General features: G+C 41.3%; 1 protein-coding gene across 1 annotated transcript in view; it reads right to left on the reverse strand.

The window, feature by feature from the left end:
* The window catches only part of lrpprc (leucine-rich pentatricopeptide repeat containing), a 206875-nt gene that overhangs the window by 91754 nt on the left and 91041 nt on the right, over window positions 1–24080 (reverse strand). Inside the window, exon 23 of the mRNA XM_057849140.1 lies at window positions 13844–14051. Coding sequence (XP_057705123.1) covers window positions 13844–14051 — 208 coding nt within the window. The remainder of the gene's footprint in view (window positions 1–13843; window positions 14052–24080) is intronic.

Raw genomic sequence — 24080 nt, forward strand, 5'->3', positions numbered from 1 at the left:
ATCCACGGTGAATGGGAACCTTTTGAAACTCCAAAAAGGCACAAACGCCTCTACCTCATAAAGCAAGATTTTTCTGCAGCCGTTTGGCTGGCGTGATGCTAAAAAAAATAAACGTATTAATCCGCAAAATCAGCTGAATCCTTCGTCCTCATACACAACAGTACCGCTGTTTAGTGAAGAGGACGCCTGTACCCGTACACGTCACAGCACCCTCCTCCTCAATGCAAGACCAAAGCCGGAAGTCACTCATTTTCATGGCGCGGGATTAAAAAAAACGAAATAAATATAGCGATCGCTTCCACACACATCCAAGCGGTCCATATCAATCAGGAGCATAGAATACCGCGTGTATTATGAAATAAACATGCTTTTTCGTGTCACATGCACTTTAACTGTTCCGCCCAAATGCATGATGGGAAGTTGGGCAATCATGACTGTCAGTGGTGGCTGAAAATGGTATACAGCATGATTTGTGTTGTGTTCAATTAAGCGTGTTAAGAAAAAGATCGTCTCCTGTCATTCTTCCCAACGTCATTCGCCACAATATTTATATTTGTTATGAAAGAGTTGCCAAAGCTTAAGCCAATAAAAGGTGCGGTCCAATGAATGCCCGTGTACACTCGCACTTCTCTGCCTTTTCGCTCTCAATGTGCTAAAACGGCTTCATTGTAAACTGTTTGAGGCAACAAATGAACGGGTCATTCCGTGCATGCGTTAATTGCGTCAAATATTTTAACTAGATTAATTTAAAAAATTAATTAACAGCCGTTAGCCTGATAAATTTGACAGCACTAGATAATACCCATTCCAAACAGTTATACAGTCTTGAAATCTACACACCTTCAAAGCATATACGGCAAAAGCTCATCCTAGATTTCTTTTTGCGAAACACATAGCTTGGCAAATTTACCCACAGCCTGGAGATTCCGTGGAGGGAGGACAAGTGTGCCTGATGGATGGACTGATAAAGGAACCGCAAAGATGAAGACAAGTTGAGGGAGGGAACGGGGAGTATGAGAGGCCACTTCACTTCAATCCGCGATGTTTTGACAGCGCCGCTGTCAATCTGCTGATTGGGTAATTACCATGTCAATCACACAGAGGGCAAAACAGAGAGGTCTTGGACAGTGAGTGAGGAGAAAAGTTAAATGTTACGGCAATGGTGGTTGATTTTCTTTTTTTGATGGGGGCAGGTGTCTTTAGAGAGAAATTCAATAAAGACCAATGAGCATTGATAGGCCCTTGAATTCACCTTCAATAATGCAGGAGGGCAAATGATGAGTGTTGCCTAGTAAATTTCTGAAGAGTGAAGGGGGAAAAAAAAAAGACTTTGGCGATGTCACTGGAAAGTGAGTGACAGTAAAATGTAGACATTTTTGTTATATACGCCCTTACTTTGATACATTCTCGGCAAACTCGACTTACCATACTTCAATTCTATAAGAGAAAGCTAAAAAAGACCAATCACTTGGCCTGGCATTGCAATTACCCCTCCACCTCCTCAAAAAAAGGAGCCAAGCATGTCAAAAGATGAATAATTTCCCTTCAGTACAATTTAAATGTCACTTTGCATTGCCATTTACTACAGCACAGCCCTGTTAATGTCCCCAGCTTTGCATGTCATCCACTTTCCAACCAATTAAGCCCTGAAAAAAAATATATAACCAGGGCTTTGCTAGTCGAAACCTGAAGGATTAGACAAGGAAGCTAATTGTGCCTCATCTTTTCTCTTCTGCCCTCTTTTGTGTGACGAAGATGGGCAGGCCTGTTATCAAGCCACTGTCCTCGTACGAAGGAGGACGTGGGGTGTCTGGAGAACACAAATGAGACACTGATCATGACACCAGTAGCCTGCTGTTATGTGTGTGCAAGAAGGGCATTTAGTTATAGTTGTGTTTTAACTTATTCAACCCCATTGCATTGAAAATATTTAGCATATTTGAAACCAATTTCCACGGTTTAGGGAGCCCCTAGAGAGACATACACAGAAATGGAATAAATTTAAACTATCTGGCGCACACCAGAAACTATGTGCTAAACATTAGCATTATATAGCATTTAAACTGGCAGACTTTTGCTATGCAAGTTAGCCATTTTTTGTAAACATTAACATTATATTAGGGCTGCAGCTATCGAATATTTTGGTAATCGAGTAATCGGCTGAAAATTATATCGATTAATCGAGTAATCGGATAAAACAAATATATTTTTAGGTGAAGAGCAATTATAAATATACATGAGAAAACGACATTTCATCTAATCTTGAACCATTTTCAGTCAATCAATTTTTCGATTGATTGATTCGATCGATATTTTCGATGTATATTGTTGAAAACAGCCAACAATTGCATCTCAGATGTAACTAGAATAAAAAAAAATAAAAAAAAAAGACTAATTCACTGCTTTCACTCAAAAAACCTTTTGATCTTATTAAAAAATATATATATTAGGGTTATTCCAATCATGTTTATTTGCTCCCGATCCAATCCCAATCGTTTTAGTTTGAGTATCTGCCGAACCCGATATTTCTCGATCTGATTGCTTTTTTTTTTTGCTCCCGATTCAATTCCAATCATTCCCGATAATTTTTCCCGATCATATACATTTTGGCAATGCATTAAGAAAAAAATGAATAAAACTCGGACGAATATATACATTCAACATACAGTACGTAAGTACTGTATTTGTTTATTACGACAATAAATCCTCAAAATGGCATTTACATTATCAACATTCTTTCTGTGAGAGGGATCCACGGATAGAAAGACTTGTAATTCTTAAAGGATAAATGTGACTTTGTATATTGTGACTAAATATTGTCATCTAGTGTATTTGTTGAGCTTTCAGTAAACGATACTGTAGCCATGCCTAAATGCATGATGGGAAGTGGAAACATGACTGTGCGTACTGCTACCAATTGATATATCTTCTCTGCTTTGGGAAATAACATATGGTGTTAAGAAAAAGATCAATTGCTACCTTGCTTCCCATGATATTTCCAATCATAGGGAGAGGGATTGTAAGGCTTTAGTCAATTAAAAAAAGGCTCCAAAGGCTGCCAAAATTCACTCTACTCATTTTACGCTGCCTTTTATCTCTCTATATAAGTAAAACGGCGCCATTACAGATTGAGCGCGACAATGCATGAGTGGGTCGTGCAATGCATGCATTAATTGCGTTAAATATTTTAACGTGATACATTTTTTTAAAAATTAATTACCGCCGTTATCGGGATAAATTTGATAACCCTACCTTAAGCCTAAACTAAAGACTCTGGATGAGTGTAGCATATTATGTCTGTAACGTTAAATACAATTAGAAAACGATTTAATTAAAAAATATATATATATTAAAAAAAAAGGCATGGCCGATATTTTTTTGCCAATTCCGATACTTTGAAAATGACGTGATCGAGACATCTCTAACATATATAATATATATATATACCTAAAAATGCTGTTACGCTTGATAACACACATCACTGAAAAGTTAGGATTTCTTCCCACGTGTTCCAATTGACTTTCTATCTGTGTCAAGCTGTGTTTTTAAGTTCTAGTTAAGTTTTAAGTTAGTCTAAACTAAGTCCTGATAGGATTTTGAGTTTCTGCAGTGTTCAAAATAAATGTATGATACAGGCTGTATTGGAGCACATTAGGGACCAGTGCTACTTGGTGTTTTATCCAGCAATGACTACTGAGCTAAAATTGATAGTTAGCATTATTGAGTTTTTATTTTACACCCTCATCACTCCACAACGCTATGTTATGGTAAAGTCTGTATGTAAGACACGTTAGCCACGCATTGACAGTGGTCATAATTAATAGAAACCTAGCCCTCCGCAGGGCTAACTTTACGTGAGGTAGTGACAGTAACGTTAAATCTTATTTATTAGCGCTTAGCGCTCTTTATTAGCGCTTAGCGCTCTACTGCTTTAAGATGGCGGCTGTTTACGAACGCTGCCCAGACGCGGCCGAGTCTGTCTTTTCGCATCTAGTTCAACATACATGTGATCTCTATGAGACTCATCAGACGCTACCTGCTACTAACGTAGCATCGTGCGGGTTAGTATTTAGCAACGTTGGCGTCGTTTGTAGCGGCTGTTGGCTGCAGTAAGGTTTTTTTTCCTCTACGCACGTGACATCAGCGCGTTGTCCCGCGTTAAAAGTAGTCCAAGCAAAACGTGATGCTTAGAACTGTCAAAATAAACGATTACTCGAGGTGAATAAAATTACTCGGATCAGTTTTTAAACTGGAGTTACTCGAGTTGCTCGAGTATTCGTTTCAGCTCTACATTATATAGCATATAAGCTAGCGGACTTTTGCATTAAAGTTGGCCAATTATTGTAAATAGTAGCATCACATAGTATTTAAGCTATCGGACTTTTGCTAAGCAAGTTAGCCAACTTTGTTGAGAGGCTTTTGGCCAAGCCGCACGGCCGGGCGCCGGCAGAAGACGACAGAATGGATGCCAGGCGGCGGACGACCGAGCAGAACAACCGGTATGACGCCCGGGATGCCAGGCGCTGGACGAACGACCAGAACGACCGGGACCACTAGTGCAGTGGACTATGCCTTTGAGTCCATGCCGCTCGCGAGCAGAGCCCCCAGAGACTCATGAAAATTCATCTTTATGAGACAGACGGAGATGAGGGAAAAGTTTAACCGGCTGTCGCGGCCAGAACAGCGTCATCTTTCAGTTAGTTACGTGTAAACAAATTGTTACTTTGCTATCAAAAGCTCTATTTGTCTTGTTGTTAATCTTATTTTGTAAAAGGAAAGCATTATTCAGATGTTTGGGATGTAACTAAACCCAAAAATAGCTGTGCATAAGTTAAAAGTTACTGTATGTTTGAAATGTATGCTTTCACAAAAAGCTCAATATCTCAGTTTTTTCATCAGAAATTGGAAAATTGCTCAAACGAAGCTATTTTCTAATGGTGATTTCTAAAGAAGGAAAAAAGATATGAGCTAACTTTTTTTCTGCTGAAAGACGAGAGTCCAATCTTTCTTTTGGTGGGTTCCATGTTTATATAGCAATAGAACAGAATTTTCTGTGGGCCTTGCAAAATCAGTCAAAATCCAGTAAAACGGCCGGGAACGAAGGGCCTTGCTCCGGTGAAAATGGCTGGGAGTGAATGAGTTAATGTCAAGACAGTTTTAATGAGGGAGTAAGTCATTTCAATTAATAAATTAGTTTTGAATATAAACCAAATATAAGAAAGTTTACTGTGTGTGCACTTCCTATAATAGTATCACAAATTTACCAGTGACTTTGCCAATATTGTGTACAAGTTTAAAAAAAAACAAAATGGTGCAGGCTGTCCCTTTGAGTCAGCCATGGCGCTAATGTAATGTGTGTATGAATGGATAAGTCTAAGTTAATGTAAAATGCTGGTAAAATAGAATTTCTATACAAGCATTTTCCATTTCTGTTCCTCTGATTTTCTCTGCAATTCCCTTATGGGGACAATTTCCAACTCACTTATTTTTCTAAATTATCATTCATGTCCTCCCATATCCCCGCTCATTTTCTGTCGCTAATCACTTTTAGAACAAGTGGCAGCCAGCGCTGGCTGCCAGACAGAGTGGTAGCAGGTTAGTTCAGACAATGCGAAGCGGACGGACGGGAATGCTAACGGGGCGGCGCATATGATGGGCTGTCAAGGGCTAATCTGCCGCAGAAGTGTTCATTAAGTCATTAAGCGGCGACGCGGCGGATGAGACTGGCGCGGGCGAGACTGATGCCTGCTTTGTCCTCATGTATCGGCGCGCTTCCTCCACCTCCTCTCAACAATCGGTTTGTCCCCTGAGTGACGGAATGAAAACAGATGAAGAGGGGAAGTAGACTCTCCTGTCATGGAAGTTGATGTCTGGCAATGAATCGGACATGCATGAAATGTTAAACCTGTCTGCATTATCAACTAATTTGGCCAGAAACGCGCACAATTACATAGAGTGCAACTAACCGCTCAATGACAAAGTTTAATAGCTTCTTATTTGCATCACTGTTGACAATATTGCACACTGGAACAAAGAAGTACAGTTTCACGCGGTTTGAAAAATCTATAAGCGTTTTCACTTTTAAACCAAAATGCTTTCTGAAGTGAGCCTTCTATGGCTACTACCCATGTTCATTAGGTATATTTTCAGTGGTTACCTTAGTTTTGTTTGGGTTGTTTCTAGGGTTGTTCCGATCATATTTTTTTGCTCCCGATCCGATCCCAATTGTTTTAGTTTGAGTATCTGCCGATCCCGATATTTCCCGATACGATTGCTTTTTTTTGTTCCCGATTCAATTCCAATTATTCCCGATAATTTTTCCCGATCACATACATTTTGGCAATGCATTAAGAAAAAAATGAAAAAAAAACTCGGACGAATATATACATTCAACATACAGTACATAAGTACTGTATTTGTTTATTATGACCAGGGGTGCACATAAGTGGGCCGCATGCGCGCATGCGTACTGGACGTAGACAAACGCGCTGGCCCTCAACGGCTTCCATACGCTTTTGCGTACCGATGGCTGACCACTGTATTTGCGGCGGACACGAGAAAATAACTTCTCAAAATGTCGAAGAGGCAGGCCGCACTGAGTAATTACTTCCGTGTTCCCCCACCCCCGTCAAAACACAGACAGACGACAGAGACGTCACCGGAGCTACCGAAAAAAAGGACTTTTGCTGAAAAGTGGCTACAGGAGGTACCATGGCTAGAAGCAAATGATGCTCGCACGGAAATGCGGTACAAAATGTGCCGTGAGAATCCCAATGTCGCCGATAAGAGCAGTGCATTTTATGTAGGGTCAAAGAATTTCAGCCATCCAAACTTTGAAAAGCACGAAAAAAACCGAGCAGGCATGAAAATGGGTCAGGGGTTAAAAAGGTGAGAAAGGTGTGGAGGAAATATGTTCCGGCGTTTTGCCAAAATGTCCTCTGTCGGCGAAACATCCTACATGTGGCGAATTTGACCATTTTAATTTTTCACATAAGGCTTAATATTCGAGCGGGGGTTTAATTAGTTGAAGGAGTTGATTTCAACCACCATTGACTCGAACTAGCTTAGCCACTCCGGACCCCTGAAACTAACAAATAACTGGCAAACTGCACAGAATGTGTTCAAATCAACTCCAACGACTAATTAAACCCCGGCTAACTCAAAGATTAAGTCTAATGTAAAAAATTTGGAACTTCCCCTTTAAAATAAAGACCATTGAATATGGCCATTAAAATGTTGTCTATAAAAGTTTTAGAGCAATAAAATAAACAACAAAAATGAATGAAATGAACAACTTCAAACTATTTCATAATGGGTCCAAATGATTTTTCGAACAGCTCATGTGACTATAGCACCTTAGAGACAGCCGTTTGCATTGCTTAGCCAAAACTACAGCTGAGGAGGCAAGATGGATATTTAGCATTTTTTTTCAACCTAAGCTTTGAAAACCTTCAACAACAACTGAGCTTGAACTCAGGATTGAGCACGAGCAGTATCAAAAAGTCCTGGATTTCGTGTTACCTGTTGTGCTGTAATTCCAAGTGGTGCTTGAATTGGACGCTTGTAGCGGTCGACAGTCTTTTTGAGCCAGCGCAAAGTTCGCAGCGCACGGAGATATTTTTGTCATCTTTACTGGACAAAAATGTGAAGTAATGGCTGTGTTTCCAGTGTGCAAATGCAGCCGTTTGTAGTGTATCTCCTGCCTATTTCATTGCATCCTGGCGAGGAAGCAAGGCTATGTTGTTTTGGCCGCAAACTCCCAGCGCTCACGGCTCACGCATCATGGTAATACACGTGACCCTTTTTTTTCCATCCCCGATTAGAAAATGTGACATGTGATGTCACTCCCATGACTACAGTATTCTTCATTCTACATACATTATGGGGCAATAACAAAATAGTAAAGCACAGGCATCAAGGAAAGTAATTTTACTCAGATTACTGATTTAGAAAAATGAACGCGTTAGATTGTTCGTACGTAATCAGCTTACAGTTACGCATTACTCACATAACGCGTTACTGACAACACTGCTTTTATATTACCGTTAAATACACAAGCTTGACACTACCTTAACGGGAGCTATTTTTTCACCGGACGCTCTGGCAGTGTTCAACGCAAGCTGCAACAAACGGCAGTAACTTTGTCATACCACAAAATATAAAAACGATTAAAACCATTACTCACCAAATTCAATATGCTGGCGAATGCATTCATCTAAAAAAAAATTGGGAGTGAGACCTCACCTCGTCCAGCGAACGTGAATTTGTGCTTAGGACAAGATCATCTGTCGCAATTAGCGATCTTTGACGCTCTTCTTTTTTCCTCCCCGCATACATACAAACTTGTTTCTCTCTCAGCGGCTGTGATTAACCTCAATGAAGTTGCTCTCCTAGCTAAGCCTTGCCTATCATTCGTCTTGTAAGTTTTTAGTAACTTTGTGTATTGAATTTGAAAGGAAAATGTGTGTTTTGTTTTTGGCGAACTTTTTCATGAAGCTAAACTGTTAAAGCGACTCACACGTGGAATAATACGATTGTACAACGTTTTAAATGTATTCATTTGGTATATTTCAGTTACCACGATTTGAGAGATCAATAAATTGAAGAATTTACTCCTTGCGTTTGGTGTGTTTGTTTTTGGGTTTGCTGGAATAGCGTCACTGACACTCGCAGCATCAAACAGGGAAAGGGGTAAGCGCTGACGCGCCAAGCCACTTCTGGCTGCATTTGACAGAAAATTTCAGTGGTTTTGTAACCGCGACGTTTTCCTAGCATGGTAAACCGTGAAGGTAACCGGCACATGCCGAATCCTGAACCCCCCCCCCCGTTTTCTCCTCGGATCTACACGATTCACGTAGGTCATCCTTTTTGACTTCAAAATGGCGAATTTCGCCGAAAGGTAAGAGATTTTCATGCCTGATTTAGTTATTATGCTCCTCACCTCTGGAACAAGTTACCTGAACGTCTGAAGTATGCTCAAACTGTTAGCTCTTTTAAATCAGGGCTAAAAACACTTTTGTTTAGCACTGCATATCCATAACTGTCTATATATTTCGATCTACTTGCTTTCTATTCCTCTTGTGCTTATCTCCATTGCTGATTTCAATTATTATTAGTAGTAGTAGAGCAGGGCGGTAAACCGAAAATTTACCGGCACTGAAATTCTTCACGATGACCGACGTAATTTTGACCGTGGCGGTAAATTCGGTAATTTAATAAAACAAGAAAATATAGTCTTTTCATCCTGCTTTGACTCTGTGTTGTTCGGCAATGTTCATTCCCCTTTAAGAAAGCAGAAAGTGTGCTTACGTACGGAGTCACGTGGTGATCAGGAAGCCAAACAAACAAGAGCCCTGTAGCTAACGCTAGCGGCTAACGCTACAAGCAAACGTGATGGAGTGTGGCTTAAGGAAGGTTCGCCAAACTTTCACCCGACATGAAATAGACTCTTGGCGGCATCCAGACAGGCTTTCACCCGCTGTCCTCCCTTGTTCTCACGATTTCCAAAGAGGATGCTTTCAATGCTTTCTACTTGTAGCCAAGCCACAGGCTAACGCTAGTGGCTAACGCTAGCGGATAACGCTACAAATAAACGTGATGGAGACGGATAGCGGCTCTAACCTTGGCGAAACAGCTGAATTTAATGAGTGGATTGGGCACGGACTGCATCTAGCAATTAGTATGTCACGTTATTGTGTATCTCTGTCTATGTGTGATTTCCGATGGCTGTTGTGATAGTAAAGCATTCAGCATAAAGTACAATCCAACAGTGAAAATTTTAATATGACTGTTTAATGGCCCCAGCTATTTTTCTTAATTCTGTGTCATTAGATCAATGCAGCTTTAATGTGTGTGTGTCTGTGTGGGGGTTCATGTGTTCTTGCATGTATTAAAAACTGCACTGGGAAAAAAAAAAAAAAACAAACCTTGAAGTAAAAACTTGTGTTAAGTAAATATGTCACAGCAGCCGTTAACAATAAGTTGTCTTTTTGAAGTGAACTGTTCAAGCTGTCATTTGTATTAAAATGACATGTTTGCACAGGCATATTGATTTTGACAATGTACATTGTTCAAGCCATACAAGCTGTTATAAATGTTCATACTAGAATTCTTATTGTTTACAATAAATTTTTGTATACTTAATGTTTAGACTGCACGTACGATTGTTAAACATATTAAATTGAAAGCTGGTAAATAAATCAACAAGAAACGGTTAATCTGTATTTCATGCATTGATTCAGATTTTCAAATTATATAACAGTCAGCTCGGGCGAATTTATCGTCATTTAGCGTTATCGAGGTAACTCTGCTCAATTTACCGCGATACGTGCTTAAGGCCACATCGCCCAGCCCTAAGTAGTAGTAGTTTTTGTTTTATTTTTATTATTTACTTTTATTCTATTTGTGATTAAATGTGATTTTTATGTATAATTTTATTTCCAATTTTGATTGTCTTGGTTTTTACGTTGTATTGATTTAAATGTGATTTTTATGATCTTCGTGTGATGTAAAGCAGGGGTCCCCATCTGCCGGGCCGCGGACCGGTACCGGTCCGTGGCGCATTTGCTACCGGGCCGCACAGAAATAATAATAACGGCCGCATTCTGGCTGAATTAACCCTGTGCCCCTGCTTAACACTCTAATATCTCTGTCTACTCTAGATAAAATACTACGGGATAGATTACAGTGTTGTCATAGAAGTCAATTGATTGGACTGCTAGCAGTACATCTTGTTTGTGTATATAATATACAGTTGTGGTCAAAAGTTTACATACACTTGTGAAGAACATAATGTCATGGCTCTCTTGAGTTTCCAGTTATTTCTACAACTCTGATTTTTCTCTGATAGAGTGATTGGAACAGATACTTCTTTGTCACAAAAAACGTTCATGAAGTTTGGTTCTTTTATGACTTTATTATGGGCGAACAGAAAAAAGTGATCAAATCTGCTGGGTCAAAAATATACATACAGCAGCGCTAATATTTGGTAACATGTCCCTTGGCCATTTTCACTTCAATTAGGCGCTTTTGGTAGCCATCCACAAGCTTCTGGCAAGCTTCTGGTTGAATCTTTGACCACTCCTCTTGACAGAATTGGTGCAGTTCAGTTAAATTTGATGGCTTTCTGACATGGACTTATTTCTTCAGCATTGTCCACAAGTTCTCAATGGGGTTTAAGTCAGGACTTTTGGAAGGCCATTCAAAAACCTTAATTCTAGCCTGATTTAGCCATTCCATTACCACTTTTGATGTGTGTTTGGGGTCATTGTCCTGTTGGAACACCCAACTGCGCCCAAGACCCAATCTTCGGGCTGATGACGTTAGGTTATCTTGAAGAATTTGAAGGTAATCCTCCTTCATTATCCCATTTACTCTCTGTAAAGCACCAGTTCCATTGGCAGCAAAACAGCCCCACAGCATAATACTACCACCACCGTGCTTGACGGTAGGCATGTTGTACTTGGGGTTAAAGGCCTCACCTTTTCTCATCCAAACATATTGCCGGGCATTGTGGCCAAACAGCTCGATTTTTGTTTCGTCTGACCACAGAACTTTCCTCCAGAAGGTCTTATCTTTGTCCATGTGATCAGCAGCAAACTTCAGTCGAGCCTTAAGGTGCCGCTTTTGGAGCAAGGGCTTCCTTCTTGCACGGCAGCCTCCCAGTCCATGGAGATGCAAAACACGCTTGACTGTGGACACTGACACCTGTGTTCCAGCAGCTTCTAATTCTTGGCAGATCTGCTTTTTGGTGATTCTCGGTTGAATCTTCACCCTCCTGACCAATTTTCTCTCAGCAGCAGGTGATAGCTTGTGTTTTCTTCCTGATCGTGGCAGTGACAAAACCGTGCCATGCACTTTATACTTACAAACAATTGTTTGCTCTGCTGCTCTTGGGACCTGCAGCTGCTTTGAAATGGCTCCAAGTGAGTTTCCTGACTTGTTCAAGTCACTGATTCGCTTTTTCAGATCCATGTATGTATATTTTTGACCCAGCAGATTTGATCACTTTTTCTGTTAACCCATAATAAAGTCATAAAAGAACCAAACTTCATGAATGTTTTTTGTGACAAAGAAGTACCTGTTCCAATCACTCTATCGGAGAAAAATCAGAGTTGTAGAAATAACTGGAAACTCAAGAGAGCCATGACATTATGTTCTTCACAAGTGTATGTAAACTTTTGACCACAACTATCTATGTGCGCTTGTCCTCGATAATAACGTATTGCTAGGCCGCGGGCGCAGCACATTTGTTCCCGGAAATAATTTGCCCCCACACGAGCAAAGATAACTGGAAAACAGACGTCTTTGGAGATATTTTTACGGCGAAAAGGATATTTTTAAGGCGAAAAGGGCGCCTGACGAGCCTACAACCTCGAAGACTCACGAACTGCGAAGGAGTGGATTCGTGACCCGTTTGTGAATAAACGGAGAGATCGCAAATGACGGCGACCTTATTAAACGTACATTTGAGACAACAACTCTACCGAGGTTCTGGATTAAAGTCATTTTAGAATATCCTGACATCGCGACAAGAGCATTGAAAATCTTGCTACAATTTCCAACATCGTATCTTTGTGAAGCGGGCTTCTTAATTCATGTTTAACGACAAGGCGAAGTCGTTAATGGTGAGCGCGGTGTGCAGCTGTTGTGTGCAGCTTACATGGCAGGATGAATCTGAGGAGAACTTTTCTACAAGTCCTTCCATTATCAAACGTAAGTTAACATTCCTTTCTTTCAAGAAAGTTTGTAGTGTTTACTTTGGAATCGCTGCATTTGCGCATTTTGCGGCTATGTTTAACGTTACGCGCACGCGCAGAACGGCATCGTTGTAATTTTTGATGGGTTGCAAAATTTGTCAGAACACCGGTCCGTGAAAAAAAAAGACCCAAATAACACCGGTTCGTGGTGCAAAAAAGGTTGGGGACCCCTGATGTAAAGCACTTTGAATTGCCTTGTGTTGAATTGTGCTATTTAAATAAATTTGCCTTGCCTTGCCTATAAAACACTAATAGCTACTGTAGCATCATTTAAGGGAACCCAATGTTTGCTGGGTATAGAAAGAAGACTCTTGGATGCTACACGCTTGTGTGTTTACGCATTGGCTTACCGCTGATGACCCAGGAGTAAATTAGCCTGCTAATCTCAACAAGGCAGCGATTAACAAGTGAACCTGGCAACTGCTTGCGCCAGAATCACTATAAAAACAAGCAGTGGCGGGGGAGCACCTGCAAAGTAGGACTTTCGAGGTAAACACAGTATGAAAGTATGTGTACTGTTTGCGAGTCCCCTAACGCCGTGGCTGGGGTAAATCTGGCAATTAGTGGTCTGTCCACAATTAACATGCTAATGAGTTGATCTACTTAAAAGCTCCTCTGATAAGTAGAGCACACAAACGCAGATAAACACACAGGAGGTGAATGGCATACAGGGACTGAGGAGGCGGGCCGATACGAGTGACCTGCGGCCAATGTTTGATAACACTGATCTGCATTTTGAATTGACAGTCAACCACACGCGCACTCCATACATCCACACACACCTTGGGAATACAGCAGTGGGTGGGCAAGCAAGGGTGGGGGCTCATGAGAGAGGTTGCAGCTGCTGAGTCCAAAACAACAAAGCCGCACGCACTCGGGAATAAAAAATAAAAAAAACACAAATGAGCAATTTGCACATCCTCTCTCTGTCTGAGCCACTGAACCAGAATGTAACCTCAGCTATGATCACAGAGATGGATGAACGACACGCCTAATACACACTTAGATGCATCAACACCTGCCAAATGGATGTGGCACAACAATACACTGCAACATCCTCACAAAACAGGGCAAGTTGGTGTTACCTGTTCATATAGGCGCTGATCAAGGGCGTGCAGAGAGCGGTGGTAGTCTTGGCCAGTCCGAGAGTAAAGATGGTGTCCTGGAGGCGTTGGACCGCAGGGGCACCGCCATTGGATGCTGCGACATTGAGAACGTCTGCGAGCATGGTGACGTGACTGTCGTTCAGCACCACATCATTCTCCTTCATCTCTTTCAGCATGTCCATGGCCTCTGAAGAGAAGTTAGCGAGAAAGTCGTTAGTCAACACACCAAGAGAAAGCCCACGGAGAGTCGCGAAAAAAAGTTGGTTGTGCAAATATTTTAATAAAAGGCCCTTTTCCTAATTTGACGTGGGGAAAACAAACCCTTATTAAAACAGCATTTTGCTCCCGGCAGGGGATGAAAATGCAACCCTAGATAAATGCCAACTCTGCGCTAATTGCTATGTGCGCTTCTCTAAACGAGACTACAATTACCAGACACCTACCACTAAGTCCATCTTTATGCTTTGCCCAGGCGGAGTAGTGGTGTAGGGTGGGCTAAATTATAGGTATGCGGCGACGAGGAGTAGCCGTGGCCTTGGCGAGACCTCGGTAAACGGGATGAGGGGATCGCCCATTTTCCATGGTAATGGAGGGCTATTTACCGCACCAAAGACCCATCTGGCCAACACAAGAGGGGGCTGAACGGTGAACAGGGTAGTGTGCACATATGTATGTGTGTATTGTGAGGATAAAGTAATTAAGATGCATTTACAATCTATTTAGACAACTGCTAATGGGTTGATAGCGATACAGCTGCTTTCCATCACAGATACTAATCTATACAACGTGACTGAAGGGCATGATGTGAACGTGCGCTGAATACGGTTCAAGATTTGAATGCGCTGTTGTAGCTAACTTTAAAATACAATATCAGGCGTGTGGACTTGTTGAAAGCATGTTTTTGACTGGGGTATAGGATTATTGGACACGTCAGGGCACGGTTAAATTTATAGTTCCAACATCAACTTTAAAATGTACATACGTACTATTAAGTTTTCAATAGGGTTGTTCTAGAGCTGAAACGAATACTCGAGCAACTCGAGTTTAAAAACTGATCCGAGTAATTTTATTCACCTCGAGTAATCGTTTATTTTGACAGCTCTAAGCATCACGTTTCGCTCGGACTACTTTTAATGCGGGACAACGCGCTGATACCACGTGCGTAGAGGAAGAAGCAAAAAAAAAAAAAAAAAAAAACTTACTGCAGCCCACCGGTGCAAACGACGCCGACGTTCCTAAATACTAGCCCGCACAATGCTACGTTGGTAGCAGGTAGCGTCTGATGAGTCTCATAGAGATCACATGTATGTTGAACTAGATCAGCAATGACAGACTCGGCCGCGTCTGGGCAGCGTTAGTAAACAGCCGCCATCTTAAAGCAGTAGAGTGCTAAGCGCTAATAAAGAGCGCTAAGCGCTAATGAAGAGCGCTAATAAATAAGATTAACGTTACTGTCACTAGCTCAAGTAACGTTAGCCCTGCGGAGGGCTAGGTTTCTATTAATTATGACCACTTTCGATGCGTGGCTAACGTGTCTTACAGGCTTTAACATAACATAGCGTTGTGGAGTGATGAGGGTGTAAAATAAAAACTCAATAATGCTAACTATCAATTTTAGCTCAGTAGTCATTGCTGGATAAAACACCAAGTAGCACTGGTCCCTAATGTGCTCCAATACAGCCTGTATCATACATTTATTTTGAACACTGCAAAAACTCAAAATCCTATCAGGACTTACAGTTTAGACTATATTAAAACTTAACTAGAACTTAAAAATGGCTTGACACAAATAGAAATTCAATTGAAACACGTGGGACAAAAATCCTAACTTTTAAGTGATGTGTGTTATCAAGTGTAACGGCATTTTTAGGAATACATATTTTATATATATATATATATATATATATATATATATATATATATATATATATATGTATAATTTTTTTTTTTTTTTTTAAAATAAGATCTAAACGTTTTTTGAGTGAAAGCAGTGAATTAGTCTTTTTTTATTCTAGTTACATCTGAGATGCAATTGTTGGCTGTTTTCAACAATATACATCGAAAGACATTGTTTGACTGAAAATGGTTAAAGATGAGATGAAATGTCTTGTTTTCTCATGTATATTCATAATTGCTCTTCACCTAAAAATTAGGGCTGTCAAAATTATCGCATTAACGCGCGGTAATTAATTTTTTAAAATAATCACGTTAAAATATTTGACGCAATTAACGCACATGTCCCGCTCAGACAGTATTCTGCCTTTTGGTATGTTTTACAGCAAGGTTTTTTGTGCTGTCTAACAGCGAACTCTTGTGGTCGCTTTGCGACATGGTTTATTGCTTTCTTGCCAGTTCAATATGGCTGCACGACGTCTCGGGCTGACGCCTACGTTGTAATATTGTGCTTATATGATCCTTGGACAAGATTTGTCCGTAAGTATGGTTGTTGTAAAGAATGTACATATTATGTTAGTAAGCGAAATGTTATATTTTTTGTATGAGACGCTTTTTGTTTATGTTTAGTGAACCTGTATAGCGTGCTAAGCTAACGTTGTTGCTAATGCAATGCTTGTGTACTTTTTTTTGTAGTTTTACTACAGTCTAAAGAGGACAATGTTTTGAGGCCATTTTATTAATAAATCAGATGAAAAAGGAAGAAGTCTGATTATTAAGGCGTCGTTCACTAGCTGTCTAGCTTTGGAAAAAGTAGACGCTTCGGAGTGAGGACAGCATAGACAGATTTAAATGACAGTAGAGTGAAATGACCACTACAGTCCTTATGTACCGTATGTTGAATGTATATATCCATCTTGTGTCTTATCTTTCCATTCCAACAATTTATTTTACAGAATATATATATAATTTACAGAAAAATATGGCATATTTTATAGATGGTTTGAATTGCGATTAATTGCGATTAATTACGATTAAATAATTTTTAAGCTGTAATTAACTCGATTAAAAATTTTAATCGTTTGACAGCCCTACTAAAAATATATTTGTTTTATCCGATTACTCGATTAATCGATGGAATTTTCAGTCGATTACTCGATTACTAAAATATTCGATAGCTGCAGCCCTAGTTCCGATCATGTTTTTTTGCTCCCGATCCGATCCCGATCATTTTAGTTTGAGTATCTGCCGATCCCGATATTTCCCGATCCGATTGCTTTTTTTTTTTTTGCTCCCGATTCAATTCCAATCATTCCCGATAATTTTTATAAATGACAAAGTGCACCAACCAAAAATACGATCTAAAGTGATTAAAAAGCTAGCAGTTTTTGGCCGACTGTGTCACCGCTTCGTGTGGCCATTCGCTTCCCAACACACACATACTTGTTCTTTCATTTTTTTAATGCAATCGCTGACCTCCAGCCCCGTATTTTCAGCAATCTCCTTCCACGAATTGCTTGCCATTTGGCAGTCTTTATAATGTCTTGACGAGACAGTGTAGAGCAGATATGTCCAAAGTCCGGCCCGGGGGCCAAATGCGGCCCTTGGTCAAATTTCATCCGGCCCCCAGCCTCTGTCATAAAATCAATAACATCTGGCCCACACACACAGACTTAATAAATTGGTCAGCAGTACTGCAACCAGCATATGAAGTAGCTTACACACGAAATTACCCACTAAAAGGCAGCAGCACTTTAACCCTTTATTGCCAAATGTATCACATAAAATCAAACACCTAAAATTTCATGATTTTCAGATTAATTTAAAATTTTGCCATTTCTTTTTGGAAAAAAAATGATGGATGCAAGTCAACACATGCATCTGCAGGTTCCATAAGAAAAAAACATGATTTAGCATGGGTTATAGATATTAGAGCGCTTATTCCACATATTCATTTTGACTTTTCTTTTCACAAATTAAAAAAAAAAAGGTTTCATTAGGACCTTATTTTTCAAACTTTGGGATTCTCTGATAAGTGCTTCATGTTGCAGGTATTTAAGGGCTACATTACTCCGTGTGACCCTCTACTTCCAATTTTCTAAAATGGCGACAATCAACAAAAAAAAGTTGACTGTGACGGCCGACGCTTCAAGGATAAGTGGAAATTGGACTATTTCTTCACTAAAATACGCAACAACTGTGTCCTGCCTCATTTGCAAAGAGACAGTCGCTGTTTTTAAAGATTTAAACGTGAGGCGATATTACCAAACAAGACACGCTGACATGTACGACAAGATTACAGGGAAGATACGCAGCGAGAAATTGAAGCAACTTGAAGCTAGTTTAATTTCACAGCAGTAGTATTTCGCAAGAGCCCGAGAGTTGAAAGAGAATGCCGCAAAGGCTAGTTGCGAGATTGTTGAAATTATTCATAAAAAAATAATAAAGCAAATGTGACAAATGGCTTGCTAAATTTTGCTTAAATATATTGTTGTACGTAAAGGACGTCAGCCAAGGTTGGCCCCCGATATTTTTACCACGCCAAATCTGGCCCCCGTTGCAAAAAGTTTGGACACCCCTGGTGTAGAGGTTGTCATACTTGCGGACCTCTTCGATGATCCTCTCATCGGCTTGGTCCATTTTTGCGTGTAGCACAACAATGTTTGAAAATGGCGGTGATTTTGCGCTAAACTGGAAACAACGGTCTGAGCGGACCAATAACAGTCCATTTGCGTCATGTCACCACGTGTTGACGAGACGTCCAGCCAGGATTCTGTTGAAGTGCACGTGGGCAATGGCGGAGGGTCGTAAATCGGATCTGCCTTGACGGCGTAAGTCTACCGCAGAACCATAACTCAGCCTTCACTCTTGGGACATGATATGTCACTTCTTTGGCAGGGGGAAGGAGCCTGTGCAAGTCTGTGAGGCAGAGAAGTTCCGACTAGATATAGTCGGACTCGACTCCACACAATTTGGGTTCTGGTACCAATCCTCTCAAGAGGGGTTGGACTCTCTTCCACTCTGGAGTTGCCCACGGTGAGAGGCGCAGAGAAGGTGTGGGCATACTTATTGCCCCCTGGCTCGGCGCCTTTATGTTAGGCTTTACCCCAGTAGACGAGAGTGTAGCCACCCTCCGCCTTCGGGTGGGGCGACAGGTCCTGACTGTTGTTTGGGCTTACGCACCAAAGATCAGTTCAGGGAATCGACAATTTTTGGAGTCCTTGGAGGGTGTGCTGGAGAGCGCTCCCTCTGGGGACTCCCTGGTTCTGCTGGGAGACTTTAACACTCACGTGGGCAATGACATGATTGGAAGGACCCCCCCCCGATCAGAACCCGAGCGGTGTCCTGTTATTGGACTTCTGTGCTCGTCACGGACTGTCCATAACGAACACCATGTTCAAACATTTGTACACTTGGAACCAGGACACCCGAGGCCCCAGTTCGTTGTTGTGTCATCGCATTTGCGGCTGCATATTTTGGACACTCTGGTGAAGACAGGAGCGGAGCTGTCAACAGATCAGGCTCCGATGGCGATGGAAATGCTGGCCAGACCTAGCAGGCCCAAAGGTATTGTGAGGGTCTGCTATGAACATCTGCCAGAATCCCCTGTCAGAAAGAGCTTCAACACCCACCTCCGGCAGGATAGGTGGGGGGAGATTGAGTCCGAGTGGGCCGAGCTGTGGCCTAAGGTGGTGGGTGCCTGTCGTGGCGGCAATCCCCGAACCCGCTGGTGTGGTAAGGGATGCCGTCAAGCTGAAGAAGGAGGCCAATAAGTATCAATCAATCCAAAGCTAAAAGCTTTATCCTTTTTTTACATTCCATGTTTTACATGATCATAATTTCATTTACTGTGTGTCAATGATTGATTTTGTGTACCACACAGTGATGTTCCTAACTTACATGGTTCCCTTGGCGACACAGTCTACCATACTGTAAAATCTGAATATGAGCTGCATATACAGTGCCCTCCATAATTATTGGCACCCCTGAAAAAGATGTGTTTTTTAGCTTCTAATATTTTTTTTTAATTCAAATAATATGGGACCTTAATGGAAAAAGAGAAAAATCCAAACTTCAATACAAGTGCATTCATTCAGTGGGGGAAAAATCCCACATAAAGAAAAAATTATTTGACATCAAATAATGTGTGTCACAATTATTAGCACCCCTGGTGTTAATACTTTGTACAACCCCCTTTTGCCAACAAAACAAGGTCTGGGGACTGAGATGCCCATGGAAGGAGCTTGATTTTGTGTCTAGTGAACCATTTCTGTGTAGATTTGGCCATATGTTTCGGGTCATTGTCTTGCTGAAAGACCAAGTGACGACCCATCTTCAGCTTTCGGGCAGAGGGCAACAGATTTTGATTTAAAATGTCCTGCTATTTCAAAGCATTCATGATGCCATGCACCCTAACAAGGTTCCCAGGGCCTTTGGAAGTGAAACAGCCCCACAGCATCACTGACCCACCCCCATACTTCACAGTGGGTATGAGGTGCTTTTCAGCATGCGCATCTTTCGTGGCATGCCAGACCCGCTTAAGAGTGTTTGTTGCCAAAAAGCTCAATCTTGGTCTCATCTGACCAAAGCACGTGGTCCCAATTGAAGCCTGGGACCGTGTGTATTTTTATGTGAAATGCTGAATGAATGCACTTACTATATTGAAAGTTGGATTTTTCTCTTTTTTCCATTAAGGTGCCATATTATTTGAATGAAAAAAAATATATTAGAAGCTAAAAACACATCTTTTTCAGGGGTGCCAATAATTATGGAGGGCACTGTATTAGCAAGAATGATAAAAGAAAAGAAAATCAATCACCTCGATTAACATCTCATAAAAGAGTTGTCTCAAATTGTCGAGGTTTATATGAACAACTGAGCCAACACATTCCCTTGGATGTACTCGTGTACCCTTGGATTTCACCTTAATTTCCATGGCCAAGAGTGTATTGTTGGTTGATAAAGTCATTCAATCATCTCCTCCATCTAAGTCTCCATTCTCCAATTCACACTCTCCATCACCCTGTGACACACCCGCTAATCACTGAGACCAATGGCTCGGAGTTGATCTGCCCAAATGGAGCGGTCGAGCCACCATTCAAACTACCTAACACCTCCCCGGCATCCATCACTGCTTTTACCCGTCCGTTTAGCAAGTATGCATATCCATCAGCTCAGCCAAGCATCGAGTCCAGCTTAGCGAGCCAGACCTCTCTACTACACACACACACGCAAGCAAGCATCCGGAGAAAAGGAGGAAGACAAGTCAGGCAAACAAACATCACACAGCCCAGTGGTTCATCTAATGTTCCATGACTTGACTGCAGGTGAAAACATACAAAGAGCACCAACTCACATCACATTGCGGAAAAGAAAGACAGATGCAGCGAAGGCCAAGGGCAGGTCAAAGAGACAATTGGTGATGGAGAGGTGTATTTAAAAAGATAGAGGGAAGACAAGTGAAGGACTCCAATAGTTACAGTGCCTGTGTATGGGAGGTCTGATTGTATGTAATGCTTTTCCAGGCTTCTACCCCAGTCTCTTTGAGTTAGTTCTTGTTTTTGGGTAGAAGGGGTTACTCCCACCCCTTTTGACAGGAAATTGGCACTGGTTCTTAAACCTTTTGGCCATGAGGCCCATATTTTTCTGTACAGAATTGCCCGTGACCCATTCAAAAATCGCAACATTCCTAAAATTATGTCTGAGTAATTGCTCTCAAAAACGTTTTAGTCATTTTCTGGGACTTCCAATATCCTTACGGGCAGTGTTCTTAATTAATAAAGGCGTTAAGAGTATAACGACGTTTCTAACGGCGTAATTTTTTTTCAGTAAAGAGTACAGTGGTACTTCTACATACAAGGTAATTTGTACCAGGACCGCGTTTGTAAGTTGAAATGATCTTTGCCAACAAAACAAGGTCTGGGGACTGAGATGACCATGGGAGGAGCTTGATTTTGCGTCTGGTGAAACATTTCTGTGTAGATTTGGCCATATGTTTCGGGTCATTGTCTTGCTGAAAGACCCAGTGACGACCCATCTTCAACTTTCGGGCAGAGGGCAACAGATTTTTATTTAAAATGTCCTGGTATTTCAAAGCATTCATGATGCCATGCACCCTAACAAGGTTCCCAGAGCCTTTGGCCCAGGGCCACACAAAAATAAACACGGTCCCAGGCTTCAACTGGGACCGTGTGCTTTGGTCAGATGAGAGCAAGATTGAGCTTTTTGGCAACAAACACTGGCCAAAAAACCCGTGTCAGTGGGAAAGGTGCAGCGACCCGCTTCGACCCATGTCAATCAACCCGCCAAGCGACCCGCATTAAAATCACCTCGTCTCTGATCGTCATGCAGTGTGAAAGCAAAACCCCGGGTCAACAGTCAACACCCTAATCTACGTGGTGACGTAGGCTCTTACGTGATGCGTCATAACAACATTCCAGTCGCCTCCCATTTAACACGCCCCGCAACCGTAGTTATGTCGATGCTCACAACAAAGCTAGTGGAAGAAGAATTCACGTCGCTTACGTTGCCTCAGCAAAGCAGAGTGTTGATCCTTTGCTGCATTTCGACCATTTTGAGGGCAGTAAAAAGCATGCAAACAGAGAAAACAAACGGAAAAGAGGTTTCCATTTTGATCTCCATTGTTTACTTCCTTGAACTGAATAAATTTGGTCGCATTTGTCGACGCGCATCTTTGCGTGGTGACATCACGTAACCTTACGCACGGCTGAGGAGGGGTGGGTAAAAAAAAAAAAAAAAACGGCTTTTTTTGTCAATGGGAAAGGTTCCAAATGCCAATTGCTAGTGGGTTGCAACGGCTTGGAAAAAAACGCACGTTGACCCACTAGTTTCAGTTTTCAGTGGGAAAGGGTTATAAGTGGGTCTGGCGTGCCACAAAAGATGCCCATGCTGAAAAGAACCTCATACCCACTGTGAAGGATGGGGGTGGGTCAGTGATGCTTGTGGGTCTGGCGTGCCACGAAAGATGCGCATGCTGAAAAGCACCTCATACCCACTGTGAAGTATGGGGGTGGGTCAGTGATGCTGTGGGGCTGTTTCGCTTCCAAAGGCTGTGGGAACCTTGTTAGGGTGCATGGCATTATGAATGCTTTGAAATACCAGGACATTTTAAATCAAAATCTGTTTCCCTCTGCCCAAAAGCTGAAGATGGGTCGTCACTGGGTCTTTTAGCAAGACAATGACCCTAAACATATGGCCAAATCTACACAGAAATGGTTAACCAGACACAAAATCAACCTCCTCCCATGGCCATCTCAGTCCCCAGACCTTGTTTTGTTGGCAAAATGGAGTTGTACAAAGTATTAACACCAGGGGTGCTAATAATTGTGACACACATTATTTGATGTCAAATAATTTTTTCTTTATGTGGGATTTTTTCCCCACTGAATGAATGCACTTGTATTGAAGGTTGGATTTTTCTCTTTTTTTCCATTAAGGTCACATATTATTTGAATAAAAAAATATTAGAAGTTAAAAAACATCTTTTTCAGGGATGCCAACAATTATGGAGGGCACTGTATATGGAATTACTCCATTCTGAGAAAAAAATATGGAATCATGAGAAACAAAGAAAGAAATATCATAACACATCTCTAGTATTAAGTAGCACCACCTCAAGCTTTTATGACTGCTTGCAGTCTCTGAGGCATGGAATTGATGAGTATGCTTCATCAATTTGGTGCCAACTCTGTTTGATTGCAGTTGCCAGATCATCCTTGCAGGTCGGAGCCTTGTTGTAGACAATTTTTTCCATTTCCACCACAGATTATCAATAGGATTGAGATTTGGGAGGCCATGACATTGACTGGATGAGTCTTTCTCCAAAGAATGCATCATCAGTTTTAGCTCTGCGGCATGATGCATTGTCATCTTAGAAAATGATAAACATATTTTCAATTGAAGGAATAAGAAAGCTGTCTAAAATTTCAATGTAAACTTGTGCATTTATTGAAGATTTATTCACAGCCATACCCCAGTGCCTTTGCCTGACATGCAGCCCCATATCATCAAGGACTCAGGGAATTTTGCTGTCTTCTTCAGGCAGTCATCTTTGTAAATCTCACTGGAACAGCACCAAACAAAAGTTCCAGCATCATCACCTTGTCAAGAGTCAAGAATCTGCATTGGACAAGGTGATGTCCGAGACTGGTGATTCCATAGTTTTTGCATTATGGGTGTGGCGATACACACAAGTCAAGGTTCAGTACGTACCTCGGTATGGAGGTCACGTTTCAATGCAAGTTCAGTACAACAGGAAAAATAAAAAGGCTTGTTTTCTCACAGCATGTGGAAATTAAAGTTT

The sequence above is a fragment of the Corythoichthys intestinalis genome, chromosome 10, assembly GCF_030265065.1.
Source record: "Corythoichthys intestinalis isolate RoL2023-P3 chromosome 10, ASM3026506v1, whole genome shotgun sequence".
In the NCBI taxonomy this organism is placed as follows: Eukaryota; Metazoa; Chordata; class Actinopteri; order Syngnathiformes; family Syngnathidae; genus Corythoichthys; species Corythoichthys intestinalis.